The sequence below is a fragment of the Nipponia nippon genome, unplaced genomic scaffold (genome assembly GCF_047370975.1).
Source record: "Nipponia nippon isolate SJK-2023a ecotype South Korea unplaced genomic scaffold, ASM4737097v1 scaffold_7, whole genome shotgun sequence".
In the NCBI taxonomy this organism is placed as follows: domain Eukaryota; kingdom Metazoa; phylum Chordata; class Aves; order Pelecaniformes; family Threskiornithidae; genus Nipponia; species Nipponia nippon.
In genome coordinates, this window is record NW_028262391.1 from 7615521 (window position 1) to 7638202 (window position 22682).

Below are 22682 nucleotides of genomic sequence, written 5' to 3' on the forward strand. Positions count from 1 at the left end.
GCCAAATATTAATGTCCTTTAGATATGGCCATGTGGACATGGTAGTCATAACTATTGCTTGTCTTTTGTGTCTGTGGTTATGTCTTCCAGGATTTATTAAATACATCACCTTTACAATAAGCTTCAGCTTCCTATTTGTTAAAACTAACAGGAGTGTTATAAAATAAGTGCTTTGTCTGTGGCTAATTTTCAGTTTAATTTACCCACTAATCTTAATTCTTCTCTTAGAAAGGGCATGAATAATAATTGGCTTCCTAGCACAATTAAGATTCAGAGTTTGTATCTGTGCGTATGCAATTTAAGTGCTAATGCATTTCCTTTTATTAGGGTAATAACTCCTCTTATTCTCATTATTCTTAATATATTTACTAAACATTTTTGGGTGCATATATGCAGTTGTCTAAACAACCGGAATAAATATTCTGGGTGGAGTAGCCATCCCAATGAATTCTCTGGGAATATTTTTACGGAGACACAGAAGGGCTGAGGTTGGAGGGGCCTCTGGAGACCGTCCAGTCCAGCCTCTGCTGGAGATGGGGCAGCTGGAGCAGGTTGCTCAAGAACATGTCTGGTTGGGCTTTGACTGTCTCCAAGGGTGGAGACTCCACAGCCTCTCCGGGCAGCCTGCCTTGGTGTTTGACCATCCTCACCATGAAAAAAAGTTTCTTCTTCTTGTTAAATGGAATTTCTTGTATTTCAGTTTGTGCCTGTCGCCTCTTGGCCATTCACTGGGCACCACTGAGAAGAGCCTGGCACCATCATTTGTGTTTGTACACATGGATGAGACCCCTCTGAGCCTTCTCTTCACTGGGCTGAACAGTCCCAGCTCTCTTAGCCTCTCCTTGTACAACAGGTGCTTCAATCCCTTAATCATCTTCGTGTCCCTTCACTGGACTCACTCCAGTACATCCCTGTCTCTGTTTTACTGGGAAGCCCCGCACTGGACCCAGCATTCCAGATGAATTTCGCCAGTGCTGAGCAGCAGGGAAGGATCACCTCCCTCCACCTGCTGGCAACACTCTGCCCAATGCAGCCCAGTGTGCTGTTGGCCCTCTTTGCTGCTAGGGCACATTGCTGGCGCATGGTCAGCTTGTTGTTCACCAGGACCCCCAGGTCCTTCTTCAGCCGGCTTTCCAGCTGGTTAGCCCCTAGTGTGTACTGGTGCATGGGATTGTTCCTCCCCAGGGGCAGGACTTTGCAGTTCCTTTTGTTGAACGTGATGAGGTTCCTGTTGGCCCATTTCTCCAACTTGTCCAGGTCCCTCAAAGTGGCAGCACATCCATCTGGTATATCAGGTGCTCCTCCCGGTTTTGTATCATCTGCAGAGCTGCCGAGGGTGCAGTCTGGCCCATCGTCCAGGTTCATTGATGGGAATATACTTGATTTCCTTGTGAGCAGGGTTTCACTTCATGCCTGTATTTGATTGTTTTCATCAATAATAACAGTTTTAATAGTGGTTAGCTAAAACTTAAAGGAAGAATATGTGTTTTGACTTGATATACATGCTATTTTGAGTACTTTCAAATCAACACAGTGTATATTAAAGGGATTAAACTTGAGTTGCATGATAGACTTTGGGATAATTATAAATAGAAATTGTTGAGTGGGTATATTCATAAGGAGAGCCATGCATTTCAGTATAATCAACTGTAAGTCTGTATATCTAATAGTGCAGAGTGTCGGTCATAAAAGAAGATTTAGGGGCTACGTGAACGGTACATGAGATCTCAAGGGTGAGCCAGTAAGCATAATGCAAATGGGCAATAAGGAAGGGGGTTTGGTATTAGAAGGTCTTCCTCCATGGTGTGTTGCCCTGCTGTGATGATTACCCCTAAAGAACAAAGTTGGAAAATAGGAGCGTGCAAACGAGAACCATATGAATGCTTGAAAAGATTAGAAAGCGTGCACGATAATGTGACATGTAATAATGTGCCATTCAGTGAGCTCCATCTATTGAGTTTATCAATGAGAAGATAATGGGGTGATTTGATCAATTTGCAGGTATTTACATGAGAAAGAGGAATGTAGGTGAGCAGACATTTTGCTTGATTCAGTGGCTGAAAGTCACAGATAATAGCAGATTCAGATTGGAAAGAATGTGAACATTTTCTGTGCTATGTGAATTTATCCTCTAACAGTAAGGGTAATTAACTTCCAAGGGCTATGGAAGATTCTCTGTCTCTGAAACAGAGGCGAATATTTTTCAAAATGACTTATTCATTCAAACAGTGAGACAGGGAAGTTCCTGTGGTCCTGATTCAAGATGCCAGACAAGATAATCGTAGTGCTCCCCCTTGCCGTGATAAAATTAATCTTTTAGTTCGATGTCCAGGTTCCAGAGCACTCCTTGTAGCTCTGCCAATTGCAGAGAAATCTCTGACAAATCAGTCTCTGTGCTTTGTTTCGTTCCTCATCTGTAGAATGAGTGACTGCTTGGCTATATCACATGGAGCGCATTTTTATTAATTTTAATTAATTAATTAAAAGTAGTTATTAAAAAAACAACTTGTACAAGTGTTTCACTATCCACTCCCTCATTGGAAGATGGAAAATAATTGTTTTGCATTTATTCTCGCCTCTTCTGGTCCATGTCCTAGATTAATGAGTACCATGCCAACATTGGCGTGTATGCTCCCTGCAATGTCACATGTTTCTATATGACTAATGTTGGGGGGAGTGGGAGGGAGAACAGAACATGTAATTTTTACATTACAAATTTTGTTGACTGACTTGCTTCTCGTTCTAGGACATTTAAATAAGTCTATTTAAGAAGTGAGTGACAAGTGCTGTCTTAGGGAAGAAACTAAAATGCATAATTTAAAGCCATAAATCATCATCATTTTTTATTTTTATCCTTTCTGTTTGGTAATATGGCTATTTGGCTTGCTTGTAGCCATAAATCCACATATAGACTGTGTCAAAGAAGATCAAGCTCTCTGTGCTAAAGCATAAAGTCAGAGTAAAAGCTCCACAACAGATGGCCTTTTCTTTCCATTTCGTGGACACCAGTTCTCACTGGGCAATTCATTATTTTCTACAGTTGAAGCAGCTGTGGATTACTGTAATTATAGATTTAATATATCTCTGACAATCCAGTGTGAATACTAATTTGAACTTTATACATCTCCTTGGGATCAGGTTAATTTTCTCATGATTATATAGCTTCTGATTAACTAAAGATGTTTGTGAGGCTAATATTTTTCCTGCTACGGAAATAAGCTGTGCATGGCTTGCAAAATAATAGTGGTGTTTTCAATGTTCAGTCTTGCTGAAAGTCCTAGGAGAGGATTTCCGAGTTCCCCAAACGTTTTCAGATATCATGCTTTTGCTAATAACCTTGTTTTAAATTGTGAGTGTGGCTTTCCTAGGATACATATTGACCAATAGTAAATGATTTACTTGAATATTTATTATGGAGAAAAAAGACACTTTTTAATAGAAATAGTAGGCTAAGTGTACCAAAAGTTTGTATTACAGGAAAACTCTACTAACGGGTTTCTTTTGGCATGTTTGTTCTTTAAATAGTACCTTGCTTTAGAGGGCAAAATGTTTGTCTTGGTGCCATTTGTAGATCTTGTGTTATCCTCTTGAGAGCAGATTATGTTTTGCTATCATATGTTTTCCTTTTGAATAACTATTCATAGCTTCATGTCCTTATTCCAAGAGGTTTGCCTCAGCAAAATCCGACTGACTTCAGTGGAGTTATTCGTGGTTCATGCTGATGAAGGAGAGGCATCCAATCCTAAATGCTGAGTGTGAGACGCAAGAGTCAGGGCTGATGTACATATATTTCTCTGAAATCAGGTGAAGTGGCGCATGTGGGCCTGGAGGCAGAATTTTTGTATCTCTTTCAATCAACACCAGCCTTTCCTGCATTGCAGTGTGAATAGGTTGAGAAGGTGGTTTGTCTGCAGCAAGTTTAGCTCTCAGGGAGGCAGGAACCCAAAGAATATTCTTTAACCATTTCCTCCCTATAGTAAGCACCCAACAAAGCATCAGGATGCCAAGGAGCAACTCTTAAAGTTTTATGACTGATTTGTGAATACAGTAAAATGGGAAGAAATACTCCATACGCTGCGCTGCTTTTGAAAACAGCACGGCTGGGCAGGGGGAATGTGCTCATAAAGTTGTCCTGGTTCGCCCCTGGGAGCAGGGCAATCTATACCAGAATGAAGTGGGTCAGGGGGAGATTGACTTTCAGGTCTTTTATTTAATCTGCGATGTGATTTCTTTCACCTAGTAGTCTGATTTTATATGTATATATGTAAATACGTATATATTTGTAGTGTACTTTTTTGAAATAAATGGGAAAGCCTCAAAGCATTGCTACAAAAAATCACTAACGGACTCTCTGGAAGACATTACTTGTCCTGAACCTCACTATGCCATGGTTTTTACTGTCCTGTTGGGAGGTAGCTAGTAAGTTAAGTGCACTGTTCCTAGAATAATGAATTGTGTGGGTGTTTGGGGTTTTCTTAAAAGATGTGAGTCCAGAAACCTGTATATAAAAGTATTTTTGCTAGCAGTGCTAGTCCGAAATGTGGAATGTGAAATTCTGCATGGGATCATGATATAGCTCAAATAGCACCTCTAGATGAAATCTTTTCCGTGAGCATTGAACCGATTGAGCTGCGAATGAAGGTCGGATGGTGGCAGTGCCAGGCTCCCACACCCCGCGTCCGCTCCCCGGGAGCACCAAACACACGTGTTGGGTCCAAGGGGACTCTGCAGATGCATCTTAATCCTGGACGATTCTCCGAAATGCTTAATCTGCATGGGATTCAGCATTCTAATTTACATGGAAAGCTATTTCTCTGGGATCCCCTAAGGCTTAAGAGAATAGCTTGAAAGATTTGTCTGTGCTGATGATGTGATCAGCGGTACCAAGACTTTTAAGCACGGGCATGTTTGCTGGAATGAGCAAGGGAGCATTTGCTCCCTACACTGCAGTTGATGGGAGCTGAATGAGCAGGTCTCCTTACACCCTGAGAGAACCACTTTGCTCTCTGCGCCTTACAAATCTTGGTGATTTCATGTGCGTAGAAATCATTTGATCTCTTATCCCATTTTTTAGGCATCAAAGTTAAACTGACTAGTCTGTAATTCTGTTTCTCTCCCTTTATACTATTTTAAAAGTAGCCCCAACATTTGCCCTTTCCAAATAGCGTCCCGCCATCCTCTGTGAATTTTCAAAGGCAGAGGTCGTTAAAGAGATTGTTTCAGCCCACTACCTATGTATACCTGAATGAATTTCATCTGGCCCAGCCAGCTGGAAAATATCTAATCTTTATAAGCACTTTCCAACATGCTCTTTCTCTATTCTGTCTTGAGATTTTGGTTATTTGCCTCTGATATTAGCTGCCAGTTGAATACAGCAAGGTAAAGATAGTGAGTACTGTAGCAAAAAGAGATATTAAATACTTAAGCTTTTATGGCATCATCTGTCACTAGCTTTTCTACTCTGCTGCGCGGTACAGCAACATTTTGCCTGGTTTTTTTCTTATTACAAATGGACTTCTAGAACCTTTTCTTGCTACCTTTGCTAGCTCCAAGTCATTTTTTTCTTTAGTCTCCATTTGTTTCTCAGTGTTTGTTATTCTTTTGTACTCACGTGGTACTCTGACTGCGTATACGTGTCCTGCTTGACTTTGAGATCACTGAGCAGCTTATGACTTAGCCAGGTTAATTCCTAGGTTTTTTCTGCATTGGGATAGTTTTCACTCACATCATTTTTCTAAGGAAATGTTTCCTCCCCGTACCTTCTTTTCTCCTTTGACTTGCAGCTGTTGGTCCTTTTGTACTGTCAAGGCTCAGAGATCTTTAAGTGTCCTTCCTTTAAAGTCCTTTGTCTTTATTATGTTGTTTTCTCCCTGGAGAATTAATCATAACCTTCATGCAAGTTGTCTTTTGCCTTCCTTATCTTAGGGGGCTTCTCAGTGCTGGAACATGCTGCACCCAAACTGTGGTCTTTGCTACTATCACCAACACACTCCAAGGCTGCTGGACAACCTGTGCTCCGAAATGTATTTCCTATAACGTGTCTGAGTAGTTGCAGTACTTCATTACATCTTGTGCTTTGGTTGATTATTCCAGTTCCTGGTTAAAAAATCCCAACCTCTCTGCTTTTCATTAGGGCGTCTGGTGGACCTGTGCTATGGTAGTGCCCTCTGCTTCTCTTTTTACGTGATGACTTTTGGCAGGTCTGTCTCCCTTTTACAGACTGGACCTAGAAGAGCAAATACTCTCGTGATGTGCAGGGCCCTTCTTTATTTCCATAGCCTCCTTTCTCAGTAAATTATATCATCTGTATTAACAATCTAGTCTTGTGAATTATTTACTGAGCTTCTCTTATTGCCCACTTATATTATAGTTTTGATACTGTACTAATTCCCTTCCAGCTCCTTTTGTGTATTCTCCGTGATTCTTACAGAGATCTGTAATAGGGTCGACAGATCAATCCCACTTTACTCTTCATTATGTTTCCTTCCCATGAGATTATCATGGCCAGCACTATCTTCCACAGGCTTTACGCCCATGTTCATTTGTTGTACCCACCTCAGACTTTCATTTGTCAAACTTACTTGATCCTACTTAAAAAAAATATTTCCCTGAGGTAAACCAGGAGGTGAACAAAGTTGAAATTCCTCTATTTCATAAGGTGAACTCCGTTCTTGCCCAGCAGTTCATGGTGTATCATCTCTGAAGAAGGAAACTTGTAGTGACCCACGAGTCTTTGAAGGGGAGGGAAGCGTGTGAAAATGAGAGGCAGCAAGATGCGATAGAGGAATCTCAATAGTTTTTTTAATTCTTCAGTGGTGTACGTGCTATGCCAGCAATACCACGGTCTAAAATGGATCCTGTCTTTTCTCATAGTCTCTGGATGTTTGCAGTAGCCGGGCAGGCAGAATGAATTATCTCAGGAATATTAAGATCATAAATTCATGGTTTCCCTCCTCTCCCTGTAAATCACGGGAGTCGGTGTGGAGTGCGGGTCTGAGGCAATAGTCTCAATCTTCCATTTTTTAAATTGGAAATCTGTGTTTATAAATAATGGCTGTTCCAGCTAATTAGGTCCTTCAGTTGCTTGATGTGCCAGTGTGCTGATCTTGCCATAGCTCTTGTTTGCAGTCCTGGTTTTTCATGGGGTCGTGGAGCTGCTTAACACTTGACATCTTAATTAACACATTTTGTCGTAGAGTACTCAGGTCACTTCTTGCATGTTTACACGTGTGCCCATGGAGGTGTATCTTCTCTGTGGGCAAGCATTTGCTTGGAGAGCCGCATAATTCAGGAGCTGGCCGGGATGCTCTGCCATCCTGCTCCTCCTACTGAACCCCGCTGCGGGGCAGACAGCAAGCAGATTCCCAGGGCATCACCCCTTGGAGAGGGTTTGCCAGTGCCCAGCGTTCATCCGGTGATAACACAATTTAGTGAGACCTGCTTGTGTGTTTCAAGTGCCAGAAATACGCAAGATCACTATGTTTGCTTTGGTGAAAACCTGAATTTTAAAGGTCAAGTGGGTTGGTAAAGGCAGGCTATGGCACGCGTTGAGCTGTAGCAGCCTGCAGAACATGATGAGGATGAGCAGGGACGCAACTGTCCCTTACGCGTGTGGCGGTCTTCCACATGCCAAATACTCTGTGTGTTCAAAGCCTTTCCAAAATCACCCAGTGTAACCCTGTAAGGAGACTGCTTTATCAAGCCGCCACTTGACTTTTGAAGTAGCTTCATAAAGAAGCCTTTAATTAACCATTTTAGACCATTACTTCCCCACGTACAAGGGAGCTCCCAGAAGGATACACTTCAGAAAAGCAGAGCAAATTTTAGCAGGCAGTTAGCATAATTTATAAAAAGGAAATTTACTTTGGATATGTGTTTCTCATCAATTAAAAGATGTGGGCAAATTTGGTAGTTACAGAAGGATGCTGGCTGCATTTGAGGTTCAGGTTACCACACAGTTGGGGGATTTCAGCATTTCCTGATGTGATTTTTATGTAGTTTTTTTTTTTAGCGAATAGAGAAAAATGTGATTTTTTGTGAATAAGCTCTGCATGTATATTTCATTGTATGTAGATATTCTAAAACTTATTCTATATATATATGAAATATTAGTTTTCCATGGTAGGATGAAATACCCTAAAGTCAATTAAGGTATTAAAGTCAATCCTTTATTTAGTTTGGAGAAGGGTGCTTCAGACTGAAAACAGATTCACAGGGCATGCTGCAGTTTCAATTTTATAAAAGAAATGCATAAATTCTTGCCAGAAAATAGGAGGTTATTGTGACCGAGAGAGGTAACAGTTCAGCAATGGGCATTTCTGTTAGGTGGTTGCTTTGAAGCAGTGATCTGTGGGGGGGTGCCTGCACGAGCAGGACCACCCTTTCTTTGCATCTCTCACTGCTGCAGTGTGTACGGCTCCCAAGTTACTTTCTCATAGGGGTGCTGGTGAGGAAGACTGACCAGCAAATGTTGTGCAGTTGGTTGTAGCTATAACTCATGGCTGAGGTCGGGCATTTTCCAGGATCATAGAATCATAGAATGCTTTGGGATGGAAGGGACCTTTAGAGGTCATCTAGTCCAACCCCCCTGCAATGGGCAGGGACATCTTCGACCAGATCAGGTTGCTCAGAGCCCCATCCAGCCTGGCCTTGAATGTTTCCAGGGATGGGGCATCTATCACCTCTCTGGGCAACCTGTTCCAGTGTTTCACCACCCTCATCGTGAAAAATTTCTTCCTTTTATCTAGTCTGAATCTACCCTCTTCTAGTTTACAACCATTACCCCTTGTCCTATCGCAACAGGCCCTGCTAAAAAGTCTGTCCCCATCTTTCTTATAAGCCCCCTTTAAGTATTAAAAGGCTGCAATAAGGTCTCCCCGCAGCCTTCTCTTCTCCAGGCTGAACAACCCCAACTCTTTCAGCCTTTCCTCACAGCAGAGGTGCTCCATCCCTCTGATCATTTTTGTGGCCTCCTCTGAACCCTCTCCAACAGGTCCATGTCCTTCCCGTGCTGGAGCACCTAGGTTTGTAACTCCTTCCAGCAGGAGTAAGAGGGACTGTACAGAGGAAAAGAGGATAAAGCTACTTTGAAGCCTCAAAGTAGTGAAACGGGGTTTTTCCCCCCTAACTTCTGCCTGTGATGCAAATACATACGTTAATGACAATAGATTTCATGAGAGCTGGGGGGGACGCCAGCACCAGCTGGAGGAGGAGCGGCCGAGCTGCCGGCGGGCTGGCCGGCGTGGTGGGATGGGACGCTCTGCCAGCAGGACGCCGGTGAGCGGCATCCCGGCAAACGGGTCTCCGGGCTGCAGTCTGCACCAGAATCCATAAGGGGTGCAGGGAGAGTTTCTGATTTACTCAGAAGTTGAATACTGTGGTCTGTGCAATGAGAACTGAGGTAAGATGGAAGAGCATGGAAATGGTGGAAGTCTTTCTTTTTAATTTTTTTTTTTTTTCATTTTTATTCACCCAGTAGCCTCTTGGTTTCTTTAATACGAAGCACATGCATAAACACATGCATTCACACCCTCACACTTTTTCTTTTTGAATATTCCACATACTAGAAGTGACTTTTTAAAACCAAGATAAAATTACTTTTGTAGTGAACAGAATACAGTACTATGTCTCATTGCTGCAGTGCAGCTAGGGATGTAATTACTTAGATGTGGCTGATCACTTTTCTTGCTAGGAAAGGAGAGGAGTTTGTATCAGTTCCATCATTGCTTTATGGTTTAAATCTTTAATGACATCTAGACGTAATGCGAAAGGCAGTGAACTAAGCAAGACTGTTGGGTTTTGCTTCTCACCAAGGGGAAAAAAAAAAACCACCTGTGAGATTGCACTTGAAATCGGTGTAATCCTCAGCCTCGATGCCTGTGGAAAAACTTGGCGACTGGGCTGCACGTGGCTCGCAACAGCTGTCCGTAATGCTGGCCGTGGCCGGTGGTCCCGACGGTCTTCCCATCTGCTTGTAACCATCTGTCTCTTGACTTTTACTTGGGCTGCAAGATCTTTGGGACAGGATGGGTATTTTTCCTTATGTGTTTACAGCCGGTAGTATAGAAATATTCACTCGGCTGGCACAAGACGTATTTCAGAAAATGAATATGTATATTCTTTTGTTTTCTGCTCTTTAGAATTGCTGTGCTAGGGAGAGCACAAAAATACTCCCCCGCAGAGTAAAACTTCTTCTCAAAGGAAACATTAAGCACAAACGCCTGAATTTGGACTAAAATAATTAGTATACCGTGTATCTTTTGGCCTTCCCTTGGAAGAAAATCACTATTAAAATGTAACATTAAATATGCTGTACTCATGTGGAGAGTTCATGTAGTTTTCCTAGAATGATTTCATTTGTCTCACCTGGCTTAGCTTGCAGAAAAATTTAACCCAACTTCAGTGATATTTTAAGGTTGCAATTTAACCAGCAAATTACTTTGGAAAACTAAATAGAAACCCAGGAACAGCGTGTGGCTGAGTAAAGGTAACTTCTGGTCAGTTCCAGGCCTGAAATAATACAACCTTGTCATCATTTATTTTTCTCTTTTGTCTTGAGGTTGGCAGGAAAGCTGGAGCACTGGGCAGCAGCCTCTGCTACATCTTCCTTTTCCAGTTACATTTCTATCAGAGAGGGAGAGCAAAAAAAAAAACCAAACCCATGCCAGAAGGATCTTCTGTTCCCTCTTATAGTGGGAGTGTAATACGCGCTGGAGAGGGATGCTAATGCTTAAAAACCAGAAAGCTGGTTTGTGTTTGGATCTCACCAAGGTGTCTGAGCCCCAGCGCTGAGGGAGAGAGCTGTTCCAGTGGCGGCAGGGATCCTGAGGGGACCAACACCTCTCCAGAGGCAGATGCTGTCATTATTTACTACCATTTACGTTTTTGCACAAGGCTCCATAACATCGGTACAACCATGCCACCTTGTGTTAATTTCTGTTTCCTTATGGCCTCGAGCAGTCGGATAAAAATTTTAAAAGAATATTCTGTGTGTGGATGCGTGTGTATATATGTATATGTCATTTTTTAATGCTGTTAAATGTTCACTTCTGTCTCCCTGTCCGAGCCCGGTTGTGTATCAATAGCAGGTGAAGTGATTCCGCTCTGTCACTTTGTACTTTAAAATTTAGAATAAAGACGTTCTATTTCATAGTTGTAGTTTCAAAATACGTTAACGATGAAGAAGTTGAGCTATTGTGGTATGTATGTGTCTAGTCCAGCATGGGTAACGCTTTCTGGACTGCCTTAAACTCCCTGCTGAAGTGTGGGTCATGCCTCAGCTCAGGGGAATTTGGTCCGTTATATCCCCGACTCCCTGGAAGCTTGGGGCAGACGGGGTCATTTTGGCAGAGAAATGACCTGTGGATTTTGCACCATGGAGTTAGCAGCATCAAGACTGTTTTATTGTGAGGAGTTACATTTGAGAATGCTTTAAATAAAAAAAAAAAGCTATGGATATGTATAAAGCTTGTCAAAAGAAAATGTATTAATTAAACCTTTGCCTCTTTTCTGCATAGTCGGCAGCAGAATATGTGAAGTCCCGCCTGCCTGAAGTCCTAAAACAACATCTTCAAGACTATGAGAAGGACAAGGAGAACAGTGTGCTGTCTTACCAAACCATCCTGGAACAGCAGATTTTATCAATTGATCGAGAAATGCTGGAAAAATTGACTGTATCCTATGATGAAGCAGGTATATTTGTGTTTCTTTCTAAGTTACATTTTACTAAAAAAAAACCTGCTCACTTTCAGTCTTTCTTCTGAACACTAGTGCGTGTGCTGGCAAATTGAACTTTGTCCTCAAAGGTATGAGGTGACTCAGTGAAACATTTCTTTCTCCTAAAATCGAGTTGAGATAGAAAATTTTCCACTTCAGTGATTGAATACTAACTAGCTGAATGGACAGTTATTTTTTTTAACAGGGCTTTGTCCTTTGTTATGCACTGATGTTGATTGATCTAGCCGTGCCTCTCTATTGTCTCTGCAAGTGGTGCGACCTGGTTTCTACTGGTTTCTCCTTCACTGCTAACTTATTTTTGGGGCTCACTTAGCTAAGAGTGTACTGGGTAGTCACAGAATCTGATTTTAAAATGTGACATGATGCATGTGGATAGCCAAAACCAGGTAATGTGTAGAGTGTTGGAGGCATTTTAACAGTGCAGTTACAAGGGCTTTCAGTTTTGATATGTACATCTTAATAATTTGGAGGTTTTCTTAGTTACAGCTAATACTTTTTACTAGCATTTTGTTTCAAAGTAGTTAGAGATGTCTTCCAGCTTTTGGATCCTTCACAGAGTTGTCCTGATGCATGGTCTTATTTACAGTTACAGAGAAAAAAAGAGATGCTGTTGATGTTTTTTGCTGATCTTCCAAAATAGCCACCCATATATGCTATAGGCCCACTCCCCTCATTCTCACCAAGTTTCTTGGTGTTTAGATACCTTACAAAGAAAGAATCGAACAAAAAGAACAGTTCATTATTTTACTGCTGAATTAGTGTTCACGGCAGCGAGTGGACTGGCAGTGTGTACAGATGTCTTTACAGACAAACCATGTCTTTCCACCCAGGTGTGTGCACGCCTGGCTCACTGCGCTCCCAATAGCGCATCTCTCGGCATCCTTCATTTCTTAGCTTTACCTGAAAGACGCTGCTCTCTGTCTCTCCACTTTAACCACTCATGGCTGAGAGCTGCAACACACCATCTCCTTTCATCTGCAGCCCTACAAACCGGCCTCGGGCAGCCTTGTAGTGCAAAAAGAGTTTATACTTAGTACGTCCTCATTTTTGGGTTTTTCTTAATCCTTGGTGGCACTTTCTTTTTCTCTTATCCCCCTGACCGTACCTGGCGCTGTGGTGCCCTTGGGGAACCATGCTGAGCTCAGCTCCAGGTTTTCCTTCCAGCTGTTTTAGGCAGAAGCCTAGACCTCATAACTGGGGTTTTCATCCCATTCAGAGGGTGTTTGCCAGGCACCATTCCGAGTGGATCACTGTTTTGGTTGGACCTGGTTAGATGGCACTCTGCTAAAATCACTGTCTTCTGATTTTCTCATCACTAGCCCAGCATCTAAAACCAAGCACTGACAGGCTGGTGTTATTTTGTCCTATTACTTTGTACTCACACTGCAGTGCCCTGAAGTACTTAAAATGCTCAAACTACTTATCAACTTTGTTCAGACTCCTACTCAGACTCCCACTCACTAGCAGTACAATTCTCTTAAGCTACTTTGATCTCGAAGACGCTCGAGCAACTTAAAATGCCATTTGCAGACTGCACGTTTTGGGTACTTACAGGGCTGTGAGCTTTAGTAACTTCAAGTAATTACAGCGCTCTATTACTTTATCAATTTTATTCATGCACTCACCCAATAAATAAGCCTGATTCTCTTAAACTGCTTTGATCTCGAATGCTCTTGAGCCCCGTATGGTGCTACTTGCAGACTACACACGTCACGTACTTAAGGAGTCGCATGAGTTCTCAAAAGACAGCAGAGTTAAAATGAGGGCATGGGATATTTGTTTAATCACATATGGCCTGTTTTTAATGATGCGTAAAAAATAAGCTTCGAAAATTGTTGCTTTCTGTTGCTTCCGTTTATGTTTTTTAACGCAGAATTTACCAGTCCAATGAATCATGTAAATCTTTTTTCCTGGTTTGGTCACTTCATCTCTCCAGTTATTTTGATTGATAGAAGTTTGTTAGGAAGGAAGAAATGCAGTGGAGGAAATTACTGACTCCTGTCAGAAGAAAAAGCACACATTTTCCTTTATTGAAAACTGCATGTTTGTACAGAGAAAATAAAGATTAAAACTGTTTGAAACACACATTTGGGGATTTATATCATGCAATAAAACAATCCTGTGGAAATGAGAAGCTACATAAATAACTAGTTTAGAAAAGTCTCAGCGTATACACAGATTCAGAACGGAGAGAGAGCACAGCTTGCTGTAAATAAAAAGCCAGAATTTCAGCTTCCCAGTCAGGTAGAGACAACTCTAGAGATTAAAACACGGAGATGGAGCCTGCTCGTCAGTCTAATCATGTCACTTGTTTACTACAAAAGCAGAAATGGTGCTACCTGCTCTTGAAGTAAGTTCTGATTGTGAGCAAAGCATGGAAAATGGGCAGTTAAATATAATTGCAGCAGCTGTTTGTGATCCCGAGCGCTCCAGCTATTCAGCGCTCAAGCAGTTGTGTTGCTGACATTTTTCTTTTATTAGTGTTTGTCCATACCGAAGTCAATTTAATGAGAGGATCAAGCTGCTGGTGGTACACACAAAATGAAGAAAGAAATCTTTAAAAATCAAAATAGTGAAAATGAAAGTGATTGTGATGTAAGGGGAAAATACAACTTTGTCTGGCAGGGGACTGCCTGAGACATCAACAAAACTCATCCCGGAGAGCACTGTCAAGGGTTTAATTTCTGTATTCATGAGCAGTTGGGAGTTCTGCTATGTGTCAGCCAGCGAAACTAGAAAGTTAAATGTTTAAGGTACGTGATCCAAGGGGTCAGTAGCCGACTGTGGCAGGGTGCTGCATGTAGGGGAGCACTTCCACAGCAAGGCAGCAGACCTTTTCCATCCAGGAAACCTTTCCCGTCCCTCTTGGAAGGGCCATTTTCTGAGAGTTCACAGAGTGCTCACCCCCAGCTAACTCCCCTCGCCCCAGGGATGTCTCCCAAAGTGGGTAGAATTCAGCTGCATCCATTTGCCAGAATAAAACAGAACTGCACTAAAATGGCTTGGGCTTTTCGTACAATTTTGCATGTTAATTTGGCCTTTCTAGCAGCAATATTAATAACGTGCAGCTTCAGTGGACTCGACATCCTAATGCCTCTTCTTGTAAATCTTTCCCTTTAGGAAAAGGTATATCAGAGCTACCAAATAAAGTGAGTTCATCTAAAAATAGTCAAATGTTGACAAGATTTTTACTGAAGTTTGACTAAGGAAGCTTTATAAAATGAAAGCAGGCCAAAAGTGACAGATGGGTACAAATCTTCATATAATCTTTAAATGCCTTAGTTTAAAAAGTGGCATTCTTGACTAGCTAAGGCTGGGTTAATTTTATGCAAGAATATTTTTTCCCGCTGAAGCTTTATTGGATGTTAATCCTATTCCTTTGATTTATAGCATCTCTAAACACCTAGGCTGGTCAGTGACTACTCTGTAGAAATACAAGTTTAGGATACTTAAAGGCACTTTGGCATTTAACGCTGGTGTGCCAGGTACCTAAAGCCCGCTGGGAGATTCTGGTGGTGTTTTTGTACTGTAGTCAATAGGTTTTGCTTTAATGGATGGCCCCTCTCCCTCCAGAGTCCTCTAGAAATTGAGTTTCGTTATTGTGCGACAAAAAAGATTAATTTCATTTTTCCCTGCTGTGAAGCAGTCATGAAAGCTGTTGATATTTAGGCACTGCATCCAGAGCCAGATGTCAGCCCAAAACATGTTTTCTTAGCTAATATTTGCCAGGGTGCCCTGTGTTTCCTGGAGCCCCCTGCAAGGAAAGCGGGTAGCTGCTCCTCCACGTGTCCTTCCCGGGGGGACCAAAAGCTCATGCCTGGCTGGATCCTGCACGCCTCTCCCTATGGGTGCAGTTTGCATTAGATTGCATTTGAAAACTTTTAGATACAGTCGATGTGCACCATTGCTTGAGACGCTTGCAGTCAGTACCGTAGTGTTTCTTAAAGCGAGTTTTTATGCTAGCAGTCCATGTCTCCAGTTGCCTGAATACTCAGATTTTAGCAACAAAATTTATTTTCTGCTGAGAAAAAATGTGGCCATTAGCACCACAACGTATTGCACTTTGTCTCTGGATGAGATGGGGGTTTGTACTCTGCCTTCCCCAACCATGCCCAGGTGCTGTGCTCTCCCTGGGCATCCCATGGTCCTTCAAAGCTGGTGATGCATCATCCTCCACTCCTCACTCCTGGCACGATTTAGGATATAATGAACGGATAAGGAATTAAATCAATTTCTTGTGTTCAGCCTGTATTTCTGTGCTTCGCAGAAAACTGGGTCTGGTTTCTCCAGTAGCTGCAGCTGTGAAAATCGGCTCTGAGCGTAAATCCAAGGCTCAGACCTTCATTCTGACTGCAGGACTGCAACACGGCATAGATCCAGTCCCGTGAGCATTTGCTGTTTCTGGCAAAAGTACAGAAAAGCAAAAATATCCAAGATTAAACTTTAGCCCGAGAGGTTGGCAAATCCATCTGCTTCACGCAAACGTCCATGCTAGTGTGGTCATGCTGGGAAAAGGTTAACTTTAATTATCGAGGGGCTGATACTGCCCCTTTTTCAATTACAGTGCTCCCTTTCGGGCAGCGCAGACAGGTCTTTTCCCCCAGAGAAAGTGACTACAAGGAGAAAATGAGAAAATTAAAGCAGTAAAATTGCACCAGAAATATATCCTATAATTTGTGATAATAAATGCCTTGCTGGGGAAGATCCTTTTTTCCCACTGCGAAGAGCTTTACCGGCTAAAGTCATCATTATGTTACATCGCAGTGAAGATAAAGTAAGTTATCTTTGCTGTGATGTTTATCTCAAGGTGGCTTGTGCACAGCAATAACCCATTAAAAATGCAGGAAGAGATCCGCTTGGTTTGGTATGTCCACCTTCTTTAAAATAAAAAAAAAATTATTGTCATATAATGCACACTCATGCTTGGACCATGCTTTTGGTATGTGTTTGACTGGTCCTTTTCACAGAGGGCTCGGTCTTCGGGGAAATACGGGAACACACTTTCAATAGTGGTGACTTGTCAGGTGTTTAAATCCTTGCCCTGAAAAGGAGCCTCAAGAATATTTCTCTTCCAGTCTCGGCTACAGCCATTACCAGTAAGGCAGGGTATGGGCATGCTCTGCTGACAGCATTGGGAAGAGCAGACATCTGCAATCTCACAATTATACAGTGATAATGGTCCTGCAAGAACATGTAACACTGCCAAATATGAAATGACCTGAGCCTAAAAAAATGGTTGGAAAGCTTTATGTAAGTTTTTAGGAGGGATTTAAAGAGCAGAAAGTCATGCACTAAACACGATAAAAACAACAGTTGCAAAGGCAGTGGGTTGCACAGAATATGCAAGAACAAAAACAGAAGAGCCGTAAAGAAGCTGCAAGGAAGAGAAGAGCCAGAAACAATGTCTTTTTCTGAAGAAAAAGCACGTACAGGCAAAGGACAGTCATAGCAAACAATGTGTTTCTAGTCTCTCGAGGGATGTTGCTCAGTAGGCTTTCTGTGTGCTGTGGTGAGCACCCCTTGACAGGGCTGTAGCAACCCAGTAAATTTATTTTCTCTTGTGTTGCAAACACGTCGACACAGCAGATGTGTAACTAACAGCGCTCAAATGTGTCGGGGCCGCATTTATTGCTGTGCCGGAGGCTTCCTTCTGACAAGGAGAAAACCAGAGTGGCCTGCAGGCCGCCGCGGGTGGTGGCTGTCTCTCCAGCTCAGGTTTGGTTTTAAAATGATTTTTAGGTACTCGATCTCAAGAACATGATCTAAAACAACTCCCTTCTTTGGGTCTTCGGTTGCTGCAGTGAGAACTTGGCACTGTGCTTTTTCCAGATAATACAGTAGGAAGTTTTACTCTTCATAGCCAGATGATTACTACTGAATTTATTTAATCTCTGCCTTACACCCTACACTTTCTTTGGCATATTCAATTTCTTTTACACATTAAAGCTACTTGTTAAACTTGGTCACCGCAAACCAGTGCTCTGATTTTCTGCAGAGGACCAGTACCCACAGCAGACATCACAGGGCAGTCACCAAGGGTACAATTTGTCTCTTCCCTTTCAATATCTGCATGATAGGCATCCAATTCTGGACAACTTTTCTAGACCTTTTCAATAGTCATTAGAAAGAAACGAGCATTTCTAGTGTGATTCATGGGTTTATTTTAAGCACCTGCTTTAGTATGTGAGGAGTCGTATCCTAAACGTGCCCGCTCTTTTCCGTTGGCTGTGAATTAGCTTTTGCTCACGGGTAAAATACAGGTAGACAGCTCTAGTTGGGAGCTGAATGCCAGCCTAAGGGTGCCTGTAGGTGTACACATAAAACCATTTAAATTACATTTCAGGGTGTAGCTTCAGTGCAAAGCCTGCGACTTTCTGATTTCCTACGTTGTGGTCTTCCAGCTTTCTAGAATATTGGCAACCTTTGTAAACAACGGACATGTATTTAAGCCAGCCCAAGCGTGCTGTATTCTTTTGCTCCATTAAAATAAATTTTTATTATTCATATAATTACGACCTTTCAGCAGAAGCTCGGAGCAGAAATAGCACTTTGACAGGTGCCTACTTGGCTGTGAAATATTCTTCAATTCCTCATCAAATTTTGAAGTAGGTATTTAGCTATTTAAATTTGTCAGCTAGCAGTAGATTTTTCAGAACCGACATAAACACTAACAATAGTTGGTTCAGGGTATTTGGTAAATTTATTTATATATTTAGTAGAACCAAAAAAATATATTTTTATATATTTGGTGAAACCTCGGTGCAGTGTAGGTGCAACGATGACTCTACAGGGCTGTGTAAGTAAGTTAGGAATTTTTTTTATTAATCACATGAAGTGTTCTGTTCTTACTCAAGCATATGTAACTATTTTCAATCTCACTGTATAAATGCCACGTACTCTTCACTTTGGTATTTACACATTTGTAACGATTTAAAAAAATAATTTAAAAAGTCTACTATTACCAAAGTCCCGCAGAAAGGGAAGAAACCATCGCAGCCCTTGCAGAGTACTGACATTCAGAAGTGTGAAAGAAAATGTTTTTTAAACCATTTAATGGTTTTAATACTAATTATTACTAGCTGACCATTTCCTTTCTGTGTACTTATCGATTAAGTCTGGAAAGCGTCTTAAATGCACAAACTTATTTTTAGGTGGATACTTAATTCAGTCAGAAATTGTGGTAGAGTCAGTTCAGGTTTGTGCCCGGGGAGGGGTGGTTTGATGTCTCCTACATTTGGGAAAGGTTGCTCCTCCGCGTTGCAGGGCTGCTTTTAAAGGGGTTTTTCAGTGGTGCTACATTATCGCCACCTGATTGCCGTCTTTCCTGGTTTTTGTATCTTTGGCCTAATGAAAGACTTAAAAAGTATGTAAGCTCTAGAGAATTAGAACCATTGTTTGAGGTTTATTTTGCATAAGTTTTTGTTAGATTTCATTTGAAAACCTTTAGATTCAGTTGATATGCACCATCACTGGAGATGGTTGCTGTCAGTACCGCAGCGTTCTTCCTCAATTTCAGATGCACGTGTTGCATGAGTAGACAGACATGAGCATGGATTTATCTTATTTTTTTATTATTTATTAAAAAGATATCAGGCAGAGATAGCATTTGAAGACACAGCTTGCTGGAAATTCAGTGTAGGCAGCGAGAACATCTGTTCCAGGCCTCTGGAAGAAAGCTGTCCGTCTCGGCAGATGTTTGTCACCTGCTGATGGACGCAGGGATAAATGCCTGAAGGGTCTCGTGAGTAGCAGTGAAGGCAGCAAAGTTTGTTCTGCCCACAAACCTGACAGACCATTTGGAGATCCTTATTAAATTTTCCTGCATCATGACCCAGACAAGCATAAACAGCATTGCCATAGCAGGGTGGAGCGGCACAAAATCATCACCAGGTACTCCTTTGCAAAACTGTTCATTACACCCGCAATTGCTACATTTCAGTATTGAAATTTCAGTCTCACTGCTCCTAGCTTTGCCATATCATGTATGAAAAGCTAATATTTGGGTTCTTCTGAAAACAGTTTAAGAGGAGAATCATTGAGAAGAAAATATATTGTAATAACGTCAAGAACAGGCACATCCACAGGGATTTATGATCTAAGGGTGTTGCTGTGTTTCTGGAGATCGCTTGCGCTCTTGCACACATCTCTGTGTCATCTGTCCTTGCGCTCTCCCCATGTGCAGCAGCGTTCAGCTCGTGCTAAGCCCTGCTTTGCATGCGCAGCTGCATTGCACACCACAATCAATCACTGTTAGCCTTTTCCATTATTTCCCGGCGTTTGAATTATACATGGGAAGATGTAGGAGGAAAAAGGAGCAGGAACAAAAGGAGGCTTTCTGTTCTCAAGTGAAGCTTTCTTAAAAACCCTATCCATAATCTGTAACAACCCATTAAGGTAAAGAACTTGGTCATAAACAAGCAACAACTGGCTCTTCCTCGTGCTATAATGCCTTTCTAACAGCGGCAGTTGCTGAGTTTTAGCCATAACAGTGCTTTTTCCTTCCTCCGTGTGCATCTTTTCCAGGCAGCTCTGGGATTATGGGCTGCAGCTGCTGTCTGCCAGTGGCTTGGGCAGATCTTTAGAAAGGTGTTCGCCTGGGCTCCGTCTGCCAGTTGAATTTGCTGATCTCATACAAAAGTTGCCCCCAAAACTGTGCTGTTTTCACTCAGCCACGTGCTGGGAGGATGATTTCCGAGGTGACAGCTCTGCCCCCAAAAAATGGATGTTCGGCAGATGTGGAGGTTTTGCATTTGCAAATGGGTAAAGTAGGGAAAATACAGGAGGAAAAAAGTATGGTCTGAGGTGACTTTTGGCTGGGCATTGGAAGATGATTAGCCCCAGAGTCTGATTAACCCGAAGAGGGGAAAAGTTACCAGCTTGATTTAAGCTGCCATCCTTGCTCAGGCCAGCCTCAATTTACAGCTCAATAAAATCTGCATCAGTGAATTTTGTGTGTTTGATAGCGGAGGGGATGGGGACAGAGTGAGGATCTTGAATTAAATCACAAACTTCATTAATTGTGTGTAATTCTGGTGTGTTATCACTCCTCATCCCTTTTTTTCCTCCTCCTCTTGCTCACACTCTTCTGCCAGCGCAGGAGATACAAAGTAAGACATTGATCCCTTTGGACGGGGTACATGTTTGTATTTGTAATTTGGTGAATCACCTTGGGCACTGAGTAAATAACTCTTAAATACCGCCTTGCTATACAGCTCTGCCTCTATACTAATAAGTTCCTTATTTGTTCAGGAGTTAAGGTGAGTGATCCGTCACGCGAGTGCCTCAGGGCCAGCTGGAGAGCACGGCAGATATTTACAGCGGTCCTCCGTGAAATTAGCTGCAGTCTGATAGATGGTCCTGCCGCCGATGGCTGTTAGTCCTTCGTGAAACCCAACCCCAGGAGCCGAGGGATAATGCAGTCATAGTAAAAACCATTTGTCGGATACAATTGCCAGCCGCAACGGAGATTTTTGAACAGCCCCGTTAAGGCTGAGTGATGCAGAGATGTGCGCAGCATCTATAAGCTAGCTGTTAGTTACACTGTTTGTGAAGGGTTTGCTAATTATATGTCTTGAATTCAGTTTAGTGCCTACCCGCTGACACCTTATTTATAGCTGCTGCTTTAAGTCTGGTACTGTGGCTCAGGCACCTCCAGAAAGTGCAGGTCAATTCCTGGGGCTCAAATGAAATTTTGCAGCCTTGACCCTTTAGGCAGGACTAGGATAAAGCCAGAGATGTCACAGGACTCGGCACAAATTGGATGCTTTTAATTATTTTTGTGGGGTTTTTTTTCCAGCTGGGATTTTCATTTTGCTCCTACTTTTTCCCTGTGATTTCAGGCCTCGTTACAGTTGAATGTCGCTAATAAAACCCTGTTGAGCATCTAGCATAACATTTTCTAACCAGATAAGGTCAGTCATGCTCTTACGCAGCTTCGTGGGGCGGCATGTGGAGCAGCGGCATTGCTGACCTTATTGCTGACACTTAAAATCACCGAGCGTCGGCTGTCCCTGTGCCGCCACCGGCAAACTTCTGCTTGGCTTAAAATGTGGGGTGGATCCTGCAGCAGGTCGGTGCCAAACTGACTCGCTCAAAGCCAGTTAGTGTCATAAACATAACACCTTTAATACCTTTGACACTGTGATTGTGGAGGGGTTTATTTGTCTGAAACTGCTAGGAGGATGGAATCCCTTTTTGTTTTCTTTGATCAGTTCTGCAGACTGTTTTACATTGAAATTTGCTATATTTTCATAATGGGAAATGCAAAGCTGTAGAAGATTTCTAATGGATCCGTAGAAGATCTGTCTTACAGATCGCAGAATTTGGGTCAAATCTTAACAAAGCAGACTACGCATATCTCACTGTAAAACATTCAGTAGCTTTTATTTGTTTTTAAACTTCTACCCAGCTTTTCCTTCAAAAAGTTAAGGTATTGTTATTTTGAGGGAATACCGTTATTTTTCCCAATGAAAAATGTCCAACTTCTTCCCGAACACCCTAGGTTCATGCGAGCAGCTTTTGTTAACAGAGGCATGTATTTTGCTGAGCTTGGAAGGCTCGTGATATCCTCCGGCTCCTCTTCTGCTGGCCATTTGACCCAGTAGAAATCCCACCGCTTTGTTCTGAGATCGCTCAGCACAGTTGCCGAGCTAAACGAAACCAAGCTAGTTACTGCCTGGGGTCAGAGTTACTCAGATCTCCTAGGGATGCTTCCAGTTCAAAGAATAAATTACATGAAATTGCCTCTAAATTTTAGTTCTGCTGTAGAAGTCTAGGAACTGGGGAAAACATGTTCAACAACAGATTGGGGGGAAAAAAATTAGGTGTAATTCCTGTTTGAAAGCAATAACTTTTGGTTTTCAGTTTATACCATCTGTGCTTTTCAGCAACGGAGTGTTGCGTGCTCGCCGTTCTTTGAGTCGGGGGCTGCGCTTCGTCTGCTCTGC

At 42.2% G+C, this 22682-nt stretch overlaps 1 protein-coding gene across 3 annotated transcripts in view; it reads left to right on the forward strand.

Annotated features, from left to right (window-relative positions):
* PPM1L (protein phosphatase, Mg2+/Mn2+ dependent 1L) overlaps nucleotides 1-22682 on the forward strand; it is a 116438-nt gene that overhangs the window by 63226 nt on the left and 30530 nt on the right. For all 3 annotated transcript variants that reach the window (XR_015700487.1, XM_087739581.1, XM_009463841.2), the window contains exon 2: nucleotides 11517-11691. Coding sequence is in view for 2 of the 3 variants with exons in the window: in XM_087739581.1 (XP_087595707.1) it covers nucleotides 11517-11691 (175 nt within the window). In the remaining variant the exon portion in view is untranslated. The remainder of the gene's footprint in view (nucleotides 1-11516; nucleotides 11692-22682) is intronic.